We start from the raw sequence: 13485 nt of genomic DNA, 5'->3' as shown, positions 1-13485 counted from the left end.
CAAAACAAATGTAGGACATGAATCCTTTCACAAAATGAATATTAGTGCTGTTATAGCAGTATTAGGTTTGGTATAGCTGGGCATCGGATCAAAAAAGCATGGTGTTTTCAATAATATGTTCTGTGGCACGAAGAGTCGAAGGTTTTGAGTGGAAGGTTTTGGATTACAGGGGTCCCATTAGCTATAATGTCAAGTTTCTACATCCCTCCACAATAAGAACATTATACCAACTGTCAAACATGGTGGTGGTAGTGTGATGGTGTGGGGATGCTTAGCTGTGATTTAAATTGCATAATTGTCTGTATATACTGTAAATACTGTATATATAGTATAGATTCTCAAACAACATAATGGTTATATCGCCGAAAGGAAGATTATATTGTGGGCTTATGGAAACCTATTGGAAATGTTATATTTCAACACTTTTGTCATGATTACAGTCATTACGGAACACCATCCACTGTGCTGCTGTTGTCGGGGCCATGCAAAACAAGGAACACTCAGCTAATCACTGCTTAGCAACAGTCTCTAAGCACTACTGTCTCAGTCAAGTGAAGGAAAATCTCATTAGTCCGAATTATTAGGCTAAGAGGGGTGAACTGAGGTGTTATTCAGACGCACGCTACCCTGATCTGGAGTGTGTGGGGTTTTGTTCCATTCCCAGGGCTGAAAATAAAACTTTAAGTGTTTGATGGTTGGTATTAAACTACATGGAGAAACACTACACGCTATATGTTTGGCCTTATCAGAGTCACTGTATACAGAGATTTTAATATGATGATCTAATAAAAAATGATGATTGCTTGATGTTACCTTTATTTAATCAGGTTAGTTAGCTAACTAGCTAGCTAACTACCCTGGTACTCTTGATGACAGTTAACAGTGGCTTGACATTGTAGTCAGATTAAACATGACTGCACTGTGCAGGGGTATAGGACTTGCATTTGAGCTGTTGTTAGCCTGAGTGCTAGCTATGGATGCTACCAAGTGACTTCCTGGTGTGAGCAGGACGTTTAACGGACATAGCAATAGTAGCTAAGCAGCCAATGATAGAGAGTCAGCTGACATTACCCTGACTATCTGTCCCTACAATAACACCGATTTCATGACGACAGGTCTTATCGTTGGGAGTCTTGAACTTGCCAACCCAACTAGCTACCGAGTGATGTCCATGAAATACAGTCATCACGTTAGCTAAAATACTTCTGAACCAATACTCTTAAGTAGTTCAAGATGTGGTAACAACACGTAAAATACTTCGTTAATGGGGGATACATATCTCAAAATGTTAGTTAGCTATAATTCAAGTCAGATTTCTTTATATATGGCAAATGTGCCGTCAAGTCATTCAAGATGAAATCGTGGGTGAGGTGATAAAGTCCATGCAGATCAATTCCACATAATCCAGTCAAACGTACCGGTAGCTAACATAAACAGCCAAACACAGCAATCAGCTGCTTTGGCGACTATTAGGACTTTTATTCAGTTCTCAGGGGCTGAAACTAAAACTGTAAAAGTGCTGGATGATGATTATTAAACTGGAGGAAGACTACACTCAGAACTCACTGTGTGAACTAGCATACCTATGATTGTCCTTACCAGGGCCACTGTGTTGAGAGATTTCAATATGATGATTTATTACAAATTAAATGATTCTTTCTATTTCATTTTAGTTATGTTAGCTACCTTTATTTACCCAGCGTAGTTAGCTAACTAACTAACTAGCTACGTTGATGCTCTCGTCTGACAGCCAGCGTTTCCTGTCACTTCTCAGTTCCATGGTAACCACATAAACCAGTCCAGCGCACAGGTAACACAAACAGCCCTACAGCGATCAACTGCTTTGGCGACTATTAGGAAAATTATATATTATACACACGCAGAAACCATACAGAGTCTAAAATATGCATTTTAGTAGTCAAATATTAATCAAAACACAAACACGTGCAGTCCACTGGGCCATGGGATTCTTGTTAAGAGTGTGTTTCGCAACCCTGGCCTTGGAGACCCCTGTCCTGGACAGTTTGGCTGCATCAAAAACGTACTTACTTTACTAATGAATACTAATGAATTTATGGCAGTAGACACTGATTCATTGATTCAGCTACATATTCACTTTCACAGTAGTTACCGAGTAACGATTAGTTACTGAACAGCCAGCCCTAAACTTAGTAACACACAAGATTAGGGGGTTGTTTCTGTTTCAGGTGTGCAGGGTAAACCTGCTCAAGGAGGAGGATTGAGGAAACGCCAGGGCTGTGTCCAAATCCGCACGATTATGCTACATACTACGAAGTATGCACAAGTAGCACACTACGGTCCGTAGCACGTATATTAAGTGCACCGTAATGTAGTTTTGGACGCATCCAGGCACGGTCTATGCAAGTAGACAAACACAATGGCGACCCCTTGTGGGTGAGTTACTCACTGCACAAATATCTGCAGTATTGTTTGTGGGTTTTTTTGGGGTTTCTGCTGTTTTGGCTTCGTCCCCGCTGTGACACGAATGGGTGGGTTAACGACGAGTTATCACACAGCGTTAGCTGTCGTAAAGAAAGGCATGTGTTAACTGTCACGGTAAGAGATTGTGTGAGAGCGCTGTTGCTTCACAGTGCCAGTAACTGTTGAACGTCCCCCTCCCATGGATGACGTGCAGAATGTAAACTACAGTGAACCAGGAACATTTCGCACTCGACAGGAAAGCAGTTGGGCTGGATGGTGGCTGGAGCAGCTTCGTGTTCACTTTGGTAAGGACTCTGGTAAGGCAGGACGCTTGTGATCTACCGGGCTGTTTTCGTAAGCGGCGCAGCTACTTTGGATTTCAATGTGTCGGTCAGCTCTCACGAGATCACGTAGGGGGCACAGCAACGTATACAGCAATGGAAACGGGGCTGGATGAACTGCATATGATCACCTTCGTGTGGGTCTAGCTAGGCTGGGATGAATACTGGAGGTGGTGGGGTTAGATGGACACTGTCAGGTGATATTTAGGAATGCAGGTGCAGGTGTATTTGTATTTGCATGTCAGGTGGTCTCACAGCCAGAGGACTCTGTGTTATTCAGGGGCGTCCCCATTTTTCCTCGGTCATTAGGTCAACCTCTAGAAATTGCTCTACCTGGTAAAAAGCAGTTCAACATAAAATATTCAAAGCATTAATTTCAATAACCTGTTAAAAATGAACCTGTTACCAAAGTAAGTCCTTTTTCTTTAGGTTGAACTGACTGACTGACCAACCATGTATTACATGAATGACATGGGATACCACCATGGCACAATCTATCTATATGGTTACAAGCCCCCCACCTCCACCACCAACCCAACTTAATAAGATTGGATAAGAGCGTCTGCTAAATGCCTTAAATGTAATGTAAATGTTTTGCAGTGTCGCCCACACTGATGTTTTACAGATCCTCTTCTGCATGTTTTGGAAGGTCAGATCATTTGTAATCATGGTGGGTGTCACCTGCAAGCTCCATGTCTGTTTGACTGGCAAGTGTACTGAACTGTACTGTTCTGTATCTCTGCTGTATTTCTCACTTACTCTTTCTGGCACAAGACACATGCAATAAACATTTCTGGTTCGAACCAGAATCAGGGGAAGTGAGGAAATCAGTGGAGATCAAAGTGAGGAAGGGGTTGGGCAACATGGTATCAGCCTCTGAATGTGTAGTTGTACACATCCATCCACAGTTGAACAAATAGCTTGCTAATGAGGCGTCCGAAGGTGACTAAAGATTGAAAGACGTATGGCCAGAGTGCTGTACAGATTAAGTTGGGTTGGTGATGGGGGGCTTGTAACCATATGGATTGTTCCATGGTGGTATCCCGAGGAATAAACTCAATAACAGATCTCAAACGTTCAAACTGAGCTGCCCTGCTTCAGCTTCTGCTTTTGGATGCTCTTTTTTTCTGGCTTTACATTACGTGCAGTTAAGAGTGAAATCATGTGTAGATCATGGTGACTCAGCATTAACTCCCCATTCACAAACTGTAATGTTTTGGCTTCAAAGTGTCGGGAGGGGCACTACAACTACAACACATTTGCACGTTTGGCAACCTTCCAAAGGCCGACGTGCAGGACATGCATGTCTCCAGAGAAATGAGAATTGCATGTTATGGCATGCTGGTTGTAAACTGACACAGAGGCTTACTGGGTCTGGTGTAGAGGAGCTCTAGACATTCGTTTTTCTCTTCTTATTCCTAGATCAAACTGTCGGACAATGGCTGCAGCATTTACGTCACATCTGGCTCCCATTAGGAAAGGCAGCAGAGTGTTTTTTTCTCTCAACTCATACATCCACAGCAGCAGTGGACTGGCTTCCAAGGAGCACTACAAGATTGTTGTGCTTGGTGGAGGAAGTGGCGGGATTGCGATGGGCGCCCGAATGAAAAGGAAAGTTGGTGCACAGAATGTGGCCATCGTGGAACCCAGTGAGGTGCGTTACTCTAAAGACCCTTCCAGTAGGACACATGAGACTTGGTAGTTAATACAGGATCCAAGTAAACATATTGTCTAGAAGCCTCACTTTGCTCAGATACTGGCTTTCATCATCTGCTTCAAATATTAGCTTAAATATGTTTATTTTTGAAGCATGTTGTGGGAATGTTCCCATTTCAGTCAAGTAACCCGAATGAGGTCCTTACTGAATAAAAATGTCACTTATTGCATAGAGATTGGGCTGTGAATGGCCAATTTACTCAGTGATAACATATCAGAATATAATAACCACTCCTGGTTTGGAATGAACTTGACCTATTTTGTCAGCTTCACTTACCATATAGGAGCAGTCTGTGGTCCTCTTCATACTTTCACACTGTTCTTCAATGGTCAGGACCCCACAGAACCACCACAGAGCAGCTATTATTTGGGTGGTGGGTCATTCTCAGCACTCCACTGCAGTGGCAATGACATGGTGGTGGTGTGTTAGTGTGTGTAGCGCTGGTACAAGCAGATCAGGCACAGCAGTACTGCTGGACTCTATTAGCCACTTCTGTCTAGTTGATCCTGCTTGTAGATGTAAAGTCATAGACAAGCTCACCTGTTGCTGCACAGTTTGTGTTGGTCATCCTCTACTCCTTCATCAGTGGTCACAGGAGGCTGTCCACAGGATGCTGTTGGCTGGATATTTCAGGTTGGTGGGTCATTCTCAGCCCAGCAGTGACACTAAGGTGTTTTAAAACTGCAGCAGCTCTGCTGTGTCTGATCTACTCATACCAGCTCAGCAAACACTAACAAACGCCACCATGTCAGTGTCACTGCAGTGCTGAGAATGACCCACCATCCAAATAACACATATATACTGTACACTGTGTGGGTGCCTTCTCCTGTAAAGTCACCATTTCTTTCATTTCCTGTGTTTTTCATTGGACAGCGATGATATATAATGTGACATGATAATTACATTTATATTGAATGTATCTTTCCTTGTTTCAGATGCATTATTACCAGCCAATCTGGACACTGGTTGGGGCAGGGGCTAAAAGTATTAACTCATCAGGTCGCCCCACTGCCAGCATCATCCCCTCTGGAGTTAAATGGGTCAAGTCCAGCGTCACAAAGATTGACCCTAAAAACCAGACTGTCTCGTTAAACTCTGGCAAAGAAGTAAGAACAAGTTTAGTAGCTGAAATCGTGTGGTAAATCATTAAACACCAGGAATGATCAGTGTTACTTACAAATGAATTAGATAGCTTATCTACAGTGTGTTACTGGCAGCATGACTGCTAAATTGCTGTGGTTAAACAATGAGGACTGTGTGTTATTTCTGCAATTGCATGGGTGTGGCTGGTCATCAAGATTATTTACTTACTGGAATGACGTTGTAAAGGAAATGGGTCATATACATTACATGTGATTTTGTGCATAATTAAACGTTTTAGTTGACAAAATGTAAATGTAATTGTGTGGTTTATCTTTCCTCAGCTGTCTTATGACTTTCTGATTGTAGCACTTGGCCTCCAGCTTCACTATGAGAAGGTAAGTTTCAATATATATGTAATACACTCTTAAAGATACTTCACATGGTTCTTTAAGCGATACCATTAAAGTATATAAAGAACCATGAACCATGTTTGTAGTAGAGATGTGTGAGTGTGATGAACCTTCAGGTCTAAATAATAACCTTCACTTGATGTAAAGGCTCTTTACCAAGTTTATAGATTCTTCACATTCATTCGGTTTCTATTACGAATAAATAAGGTTCTTCTGTGGTATCGTTCAAAGACCCCTGGAAGTATCTTTATTTTAAGAATGTATTTCTTTAAATGTGTGAGAGGAAGGTGCAGCATAGGAAATATTTGGTTATAATCCAGTCATTTTTCATGTTCCTCCTTATCTTTTCGTGCCTCATGTTTTTCTTATGTAAGGGTCCGAACCTGTGTAGTTCCCTTTACACATCTGTCAGTGTGTGCAATACAGTGTACAGTGTATACAGTTCCATACAATATTTACCTCCAAAATCAACATAATGGTCAATTTTCCTCTTTTAAAATATGAATTTATAAAAAAAAACTTTCATGTCAAAGTGAAAAACACATTTCTACAAAGTAATGTCAGTTTAATAAAAATATATGATGTTAAATAAGAGATCCTTCTTTGAGGTGACTGACCTAATTCAGTTCCATGGCTTAAAATGTGCACTGTGGCTTAAAATGGTTGCTTAAAATGATTTCTCTTAAAAAAAAAAAATCATAATGTTGTGAAAAACTGAACTAAACAGATGTTTGTCGAATGTTAGATCAAAGGCCTACCAGAGGGATTTGAACATCCTAAGATTGGCTCAAACTACTCACTGCAAACGGTGGAGAAGACATGGAAGGCATTACAGAACTTCAAGGAAGGAAATGCTGTTTTTTCTTTTCCCAACACTCCAGTCAAGTGTGCAGGGGCTCCTCAGAAGATCATGTACCTTTCTGATGCCTACTTGAGAAAGGTGCTTATACATATGTGTATGTTCTGTGGATTAGATTTGTAATTCTTAAAAAAAAAAAACTTCTCAAAAAGAATAATGTAAAAGAAACAGCATAGCTGGTCATGCAGCCATGCTGTTAATTATAAAAGGTAATTTATATTTTTATTTTGTTTGGACTAATTCATATAGTTCTAACATTAAGGCATAATTTTAAAAATGATATCTGTTAAACTCTCAAATAAATACATTCCAAAATATTTCCCCTAAAAGACAGGAAAGAGGTCTAAAGCCAACGTTATCTACAACACGTCGCTGCCAGTGCTGTTTGGAGTAAAGAAGTATGCTGATGCCTTGTGGAAAATTGCAAAAAGTCGTGACCTGAATATAAACCTCAGACACAACCTCACTGAGGTCAGACCAGACAAACGGGAAGCTGTATTCGAGAACCTTGATAACCCTGGAGAAACAAAAGTTTATGAGGTAAAGAAGTGCCTGTTGCCCGACGCCATCATCAGGGTCACTATGCATTGATTCATTCTCCTGTCTTGACATCTGTTTTCATAGTATGAGATGCTCCATGTTACCCCACCCATGGGACCACCTGCAGTGCTGAAAGGCTCTTCACTAGAGGATGAGGCAGGCTGGCTGGACGTTAATAAGGATACCCTACAGCACAAGAAATACAATAATGTTTTTGGAATCGGAGACTGCACCAATGTACCAACTTCCAAAACCGCTGCTGCAGTGGGTGAGCCATGTTTGAATGAGTCGTAAATGTCTGTTCTGGTGTATTTTCTGTATTTTATTATGTTCTATGTTATTTTATTTCTGTGGATTTTGAAATGAAGAAGATTCATCGCACAAACTCTTTTCAATTATTGGAAAACTTTATTTCTTGAAATATGTTTTGCAAACTGGTGACTTTGTACACTAGCTTTCAAACATTTACATTTGTTAATTTGTTGCAATATTATATTAATATAATATAATATTGCATTTATATATATATATCCAATTTTAAATTATAATCTGTTAAAGTTTTTGCTGCTAATATAAAAGGAAAATTTAAATGTTCTTATTTTCCATGACATCTACCAGAGGCAGATCTGTCAAAATATCACTTTACTCCAATATTGGATACACAGATTGCATTACTAATATCATAGCATGTTGAATTATTGTCTTCTAGAAGTCAATAGAAAATCCTGTAGTTTTTAATATCGCAATAAATATCTGAGAACAACAAAATAACATGATGTCAGTTTTTCCCAATATCATGCAGCCCTATTTTGGGAACATGGGAATTTTATTAAATGAGAAATCATGCAGTTTAATTCTGCCATCATTTGATGCCAGGTTTAATCAATATTGTTTAAAAAAAACACTGCATTATATGAATGAGTTATGTCATAACTTCTTGCTTGATGTTATTTAGATTTCTGAGATGTTTTTGAAATCTGCAGCTTTGCTCATTATTCTTACACGTCTATAGCATTATAGCATCTTACTGTAACCTGTGAGGGTGCACATGACTGACAACATATTAGAATCATTTTATGCATTTATCTGTATATAATATTTATTGTATTCCACATTTGAATAGTGGTGTATGCCCTATGATTAATATAACAAGACTCAAATCAACTCTTTTGCAGCTGCACAGTCTGCTGTAGTTGACAGGACTATTACCAAAGTGATGAAGAATGAAAAGCCAGATAAAAAGGTGAGCTTGATTGGATAGAATGGACAGTTGTTTAACACTTTTCAGTTGTTTTTGTAATTTATATAAAATTACAATTAAATGCATTTTCTGCATTTCTGCAACATGTCTCACTCATAGTATGATGGCTACACCTCCTGTCCTTTGGTCACAAGCTACAACACAGTTATCTTGGCAGAATTTGACTATAATGGACAGCCTTTAGAGACATTCCCTGTGGATCAGAGCAAAGAAAGCAGAATCATGTATCACATGAAAGCCGACCTGATGCCCCATCTGTACTGGCATGGTCTTCTCAGGTGAGTTCTGATTCCATTTTCTTTGTTGTTTTTAACGGAGGCCTTGTCTCAAAGTCAACCACATAGTCTTTTTACCTCACCATTCAGCCTTTGATTGAAGCTTTGACTTCCACATTCATGTCTTTTTAATATTCTTGGTAAATGAGATTTGATTTTGAACTTTTATTTTTTATTTTGAACTTTTTGAAATTTTATATATACATATCTGTCTGGGCGTCCCTGAAGACTGGTTTAAGAAACACTGTTATAACGATGGGCAAAGTTAGGACTGAGGCTGGCACATTTGTTTACAAAACATCCCTTCAAATTTTCAGAAGGACATTGTTTTAGAATGAAGCTTAATGGGAGTGTCATTTGAAAGCAGAATGGTGAGGGAGGAGTTTGAGACAGGGCCAGAAACGTTCACCTATTTAATGTAATTTAATATAAAGCATAAGCTTAATTTTGTCTGCCTCTAATTTATGCATTTTATTCTTAAAGGGGGCTTTGGGGGGGCCCAGGACCATACAGAAAACTCCTGCATCTTGGGATGAAATAGAGTCTGGGCTTTCAGAAGGAATCAGCATTGCTTATGGTTTAATTTGCTCAAATCTGATAACATAACATTTTATGTAGATTTGTGTGAAAATATAGACCAATTCTGGTGGTTATTTACTAGTGAATGTACCTACTTAACTCTGTTTGGAAGTAAATGGATGATTATTATAATTATTAAAATAAGGACATAAAGTTAAAAAACGTAGAGAAGAATCCTTTTCTAATTAATTTAGCCAATTAGCACAAAGACTTACTAAACCAAACAAGTAACTTCTAGTAATATTAATTAATTAATATTGTAATATATGCAATATATGCAGTTTTTGCACCACTGTGGCCTGCTGTTCAAAACTTAAAGAGGTGCAAAATAAGATGACTTAGGAAGTAAAGTGCCGAACAAAGTAAATTTATTTGATATTTATGATTAATGAAGCAAGGACCAGGGAAATGAGCTGATATATTCTGTAGGGTGCTATTAATTTTAACCATCATTGTAAACAAGCAAATAAAAGTACTTGTCATGGAGTTTATGTGTTCAAATAGTGCAATGTACCTCACAAATGTGGCGTCCTTCTACTTCAATAAAAAACAAAAATCATTAAAGTTGCTGGACTTCAGTATTTACATTTAACCATGTATTGATGTTTTGATAGATACTGCAATATGATGCCATTGTTGCAAATGTTGTCCATTCTAGATATTCCATGATCAACTGTAAATAGTTTATTAAAAAGCGCAAGTGGTTAGGAACCATAGCAACTTAGCCATGAAGTGCCAGCGATTTGCAGAGTGCTGAGACACATAGTGCATAAAAGACACCAACTTCCAACTTCCAATGACTTCCAAGCCTCTGGAAATAACATCAGCGCTGGGAGCTTAATGTCATGAGTTTCTATTGTATGCAAGCCCTACCTCACAAAGCACAATGCTAAGAATTGGATGGAGTGGTGTGAAACACACCACTGCTGGACTGGAGCTGTGGAAATGTGTTCTGTGGGGTGACAAATCATGCTTCTCTATCTGGCAGTCTGATGGACAAGTCTAGTTTTGGCAAATGCCTGGAAAATGTTACCTGCCTGACTGCAGTGTGCCAACTGTAGAGTTTGGTGGAGGAGGGATAATGCTGTGAGGTTGTTTTTTCAGGGGTTTTGGTCTATAGGCCCCTTATTTCCAGTGAAAGGAAATATTAATGCTTTAGCATACCGAGACATTTCGAACAACTGTTGAACCGTCTGTTCCAGCATGACTCTGCCCCAGTGCACAAAGCAAGGTCCATTAAAGCATGTTTGGGTAAGTTCGGTGTGGAAGAACTTATCTAGCCTGCACAGAATCCTGACATTAGCCCCATCAAACACACCTTTGGGATAAACTAGAAAGGGCATTGTGAGCCAGTTCCTTTCACCCAACATCAGTGTCTGACCTTACAAATGCTCTTATGGATGAATAGGCAAAACATTCCATAGACACACTTGTTACTCTTTTAGAAAGCCTTCACAGAAGAGTAAAAGTTGTTATAGCTGCAAAGTGGGGACAAACTATATTAATGAGTATGGATTTAAAATGAAATGTCATTATGTGTAGGTGTCCAAATACTTTTGTCTATATAGTGTAGGGTATGGATTTGTTGACTCATCTGTCCATCTTAACACCAAAAGTAATAAAGTATAAAGCAATATAAAGCTTTCAGTGATTTGATTTGTAATCATCAGGACATCTAATTCAGCTACTAAGAGAGTAAATAAACTAGCCATTAAATAAGATTCACAGCACTAATCTGCACAGTGTGGTTGCTCGAAGACATCCTGTCATGTGTAGTCTAATTTGGTCATCTTTCCTCAAGCGCCAAGCATTTGCCTCCTCATGTCCGAAAATAACCTTTTTACTAAATGTATTAATGTTAAATCCCAGAAGCTAAGTGAGTAGATCAGAAAATAAATCCCCTCTGTTAAGTAGGCAATTATATGAACATTTACTGTATTATATACTGGAGTGCTTTAAGAAACAACACTATCAAATGCAGACCTATTAGAAAAATAAATTCATACATTCTGAAAATATTTTAGCGTGTAGATCTGATATGAAACGCTAAAGACATGAAAGAGCCTGATCCTGTTAAACCCCCCCCCCCCCCATCACTCTTAGTCTATCTTTATTTTAATTACTCTTTGGAAAACCAGACAAGAATAGGTGAGTAGAGCAAAAAAGATAGTAAGATAGACAGTAACTTCATACATTTTAGAATACATTATCCACTGCATTTACAAATTGAACATACTCTATTTTAAATGTATTTATTAATCCCACACAATCTACTGAGCTCTGCAAAAGCATGACTGATAAATGCTCAGTTATTTATCTCAGTGTTACTGAGCTCTACTGAAGCCTGAGTAGACTGATAAATCACTGTGCTGATCAGTTATTTATCTCAGTGTTACTGAGCTCTACTAAAGCCTGAGTAGACTGATAAATCACTGTGCTGATCAGTTATTTATCTCAGTGTTACTGAGCTCTACTAAAGCCTGAGTAGACTGATAAATCACTGTGCTGATCAGTTATTTATCTCAGTGTTACTGAGCTCTACTAAAGCCTGAGTAGACTGATAAATCACTGTGCTGATCAGTTATTTATCTCAGTGTTACTGAGCTCTACTAAAGCCTGAGTAGACTGATAAATCACTGTGCTGATCAGTTATTTATCTCAGTGTTACTGAGCTCTACTAAAGCATGAGTAGACTGATAAATCACTGTGCTGATCAGTTATTTATCTCAGTGTTACTGAGCTATACTAAAGCATGAGTAGACTGATAAATCACTGTGCTGATCAGTTATTTATCTCAGTGTTACTGAGCTCTACTAAAGCCTGAGTAGACTGATAAATCACTGTGCTGATCAGTTATTTATCTCAGTGTTACTGAGCTCTACTAAAGCCTGAGTAGACTGATAAATCACTGTGCTGATCAGTTATTTATCTCAGTGTTACTGAGCTCTACTAAAGCCTGAGTAGACTGATAAATCACTGTGCTGATCAGTTATTTATCTCAGTGTTACTGAGCTATACTAAAGCATGAGTAGACTGATAAATCACTGTGCTGATCAGTTATTTATCTCAGTGTTACTGAGCTCTACTGAAGCCTGAGTAGACTGATAAATCACTGTGCTGATCAGTTATTTATCTCAGTGTTACTGAGCTCTACTAAAGCCTGAGTAGACTGATAAATCACTGTGCTGATCAGTTATTTATCTCAGTGTTACTGAGTTCTGCTAAAGCCTGAGTAGATTGATAAATCACTGTGCTGATCAGTTATTTATCTCAGTGTTACTGCGCTCTACTAAAGCATGAGTAGATTGATAAATCACTGTGCTGATCAGTTATTTATCTCAGTGTTACTGCGCTCTGCTAAAGCATGAGTAGACTGATAAATCACTGTGCTGATCAGTTATTTATCTCAGTGTTACTGAGCTCTGCTAAAGCCTGAGTAGACTGATAAATTACTGTGCTGATCAGTTATTTATCTCAGTGTTACTGAGCTCTACTAAAGCCTGAGTAGACTGATAAATCACTGTGCTGATCAGTTATTTATCTCAGTGTTACTGAGCTCTACTAAAGCCTGAGTAGACTGATAAATCACTGTGCTGATCAGTTATTTATCTCAGTGTTACTGAGCTATACTAAAGCATGAGTAGACTGATAAATCACTGTGCTGATCAGTTATTTATCTCAGTGTTACTGAGCTCTACTGAAGCCTGAGTAGACTGATAAATCACTGTGCTGATCAGTTATTTATCTCAGTGTTACTGAGCTCTACTAAAGCCTGAGTAGACTGATAAATCACTGTGCTGATCAGTTATTTATCTCAGTGTTACTGAGTTCTGCTAAAGCCTGAGTAGATTGATAAATCACTGTGCTGATCAGTTATTTATCTCAGTGTTACTGCGCTCTACTAAAGCATGAGTAGATTGATAAATCACTGTGCTGATCAGTTATTTATCTCAGTGTTACTGCGCTCTGCTAAAGCAT

The 13485-nt window shown here is 38.8% G+C and overlaps 1 protein-coding gene across 2 annotated transcripts; it reads left to right on the top strand.

Moving 5' to 3' along the window:
- Positions 1-2488: 2488 nt before the first annotated feature.
- sqor (sulfide quinone oxidoreductase) lies at positions 2489-9993 on the top strand. Of its 2 annotated transcripts, none has more exons than XM_072673690.1 (10): positions 2489-2747; positions 4206-4437; positions 5436-5606; positions 5925-5978; positions 6739-6933; positions 7183-7392; positions 7477-7660; positions 8568-8635; positions 8753-8931; positions 9412-9993. In XM_072673690.1, exons 2-10 carry the CDS (start codon positions 4222-4224, stop codon positions 9467-9469), a joined length of 1335 nt encoding a protein of 444 aa, XP_072529791.1. In that variant the 5' UTR covers positions 2489-2747; positions 4206-4221; the 3' UTR covers positions 9470-9993. The 2 variants fall into 2 exon arrangements, with proteins under 2 accessions (XP_072529791.1, XP_072529792.1); XM_072673691.1 differs by having other exon boundaries at positions 2489-2759.
- Positions 9994-13485: the final 3492 nt, after the last annotated feature.

This window comes from Salminus brasiliensis, chromosome 2, assembly GCF_030463535.1.
Source record: "Salminus brasiliensis chromosome 2, fSalBra1.hap2, whole genome shotgun sequence".
NCBI lineage: Eukaryota > Metazoa > Chordata > Actinopteri > Characiformes > Bryconidae > Salminus > Salminus brasiliensis.
The sequence above is the reverse complement of the archived record's forward strand: the minus strand, read 5'-3'. Positions and strand labels throughout refer to the sequence as shown.

Coding starts and splice junctions, on each gene's coding strand:
- sqor (XM_072673690.1), top strand. CDS start 4,222: ATGGCTGCAGCATTTACGTCACATCTGGCTCCCATTAGGAAAGGCAGC. Junction 5,607..5,924: donor CGTTAAACTCTGGCAAAGAA/GTAAGAACAAGT, acceptor ATCTTTCCTCAG/CTGTCTTATGACTTTCTGAT. Junction 6,934..7,182: donor CTGATGCCTACTTGAGAAAG/GTGCTTATACAT, acceptor TTCCCCTAAAAG/ACAGGAAAGAGGTCTAAAGC.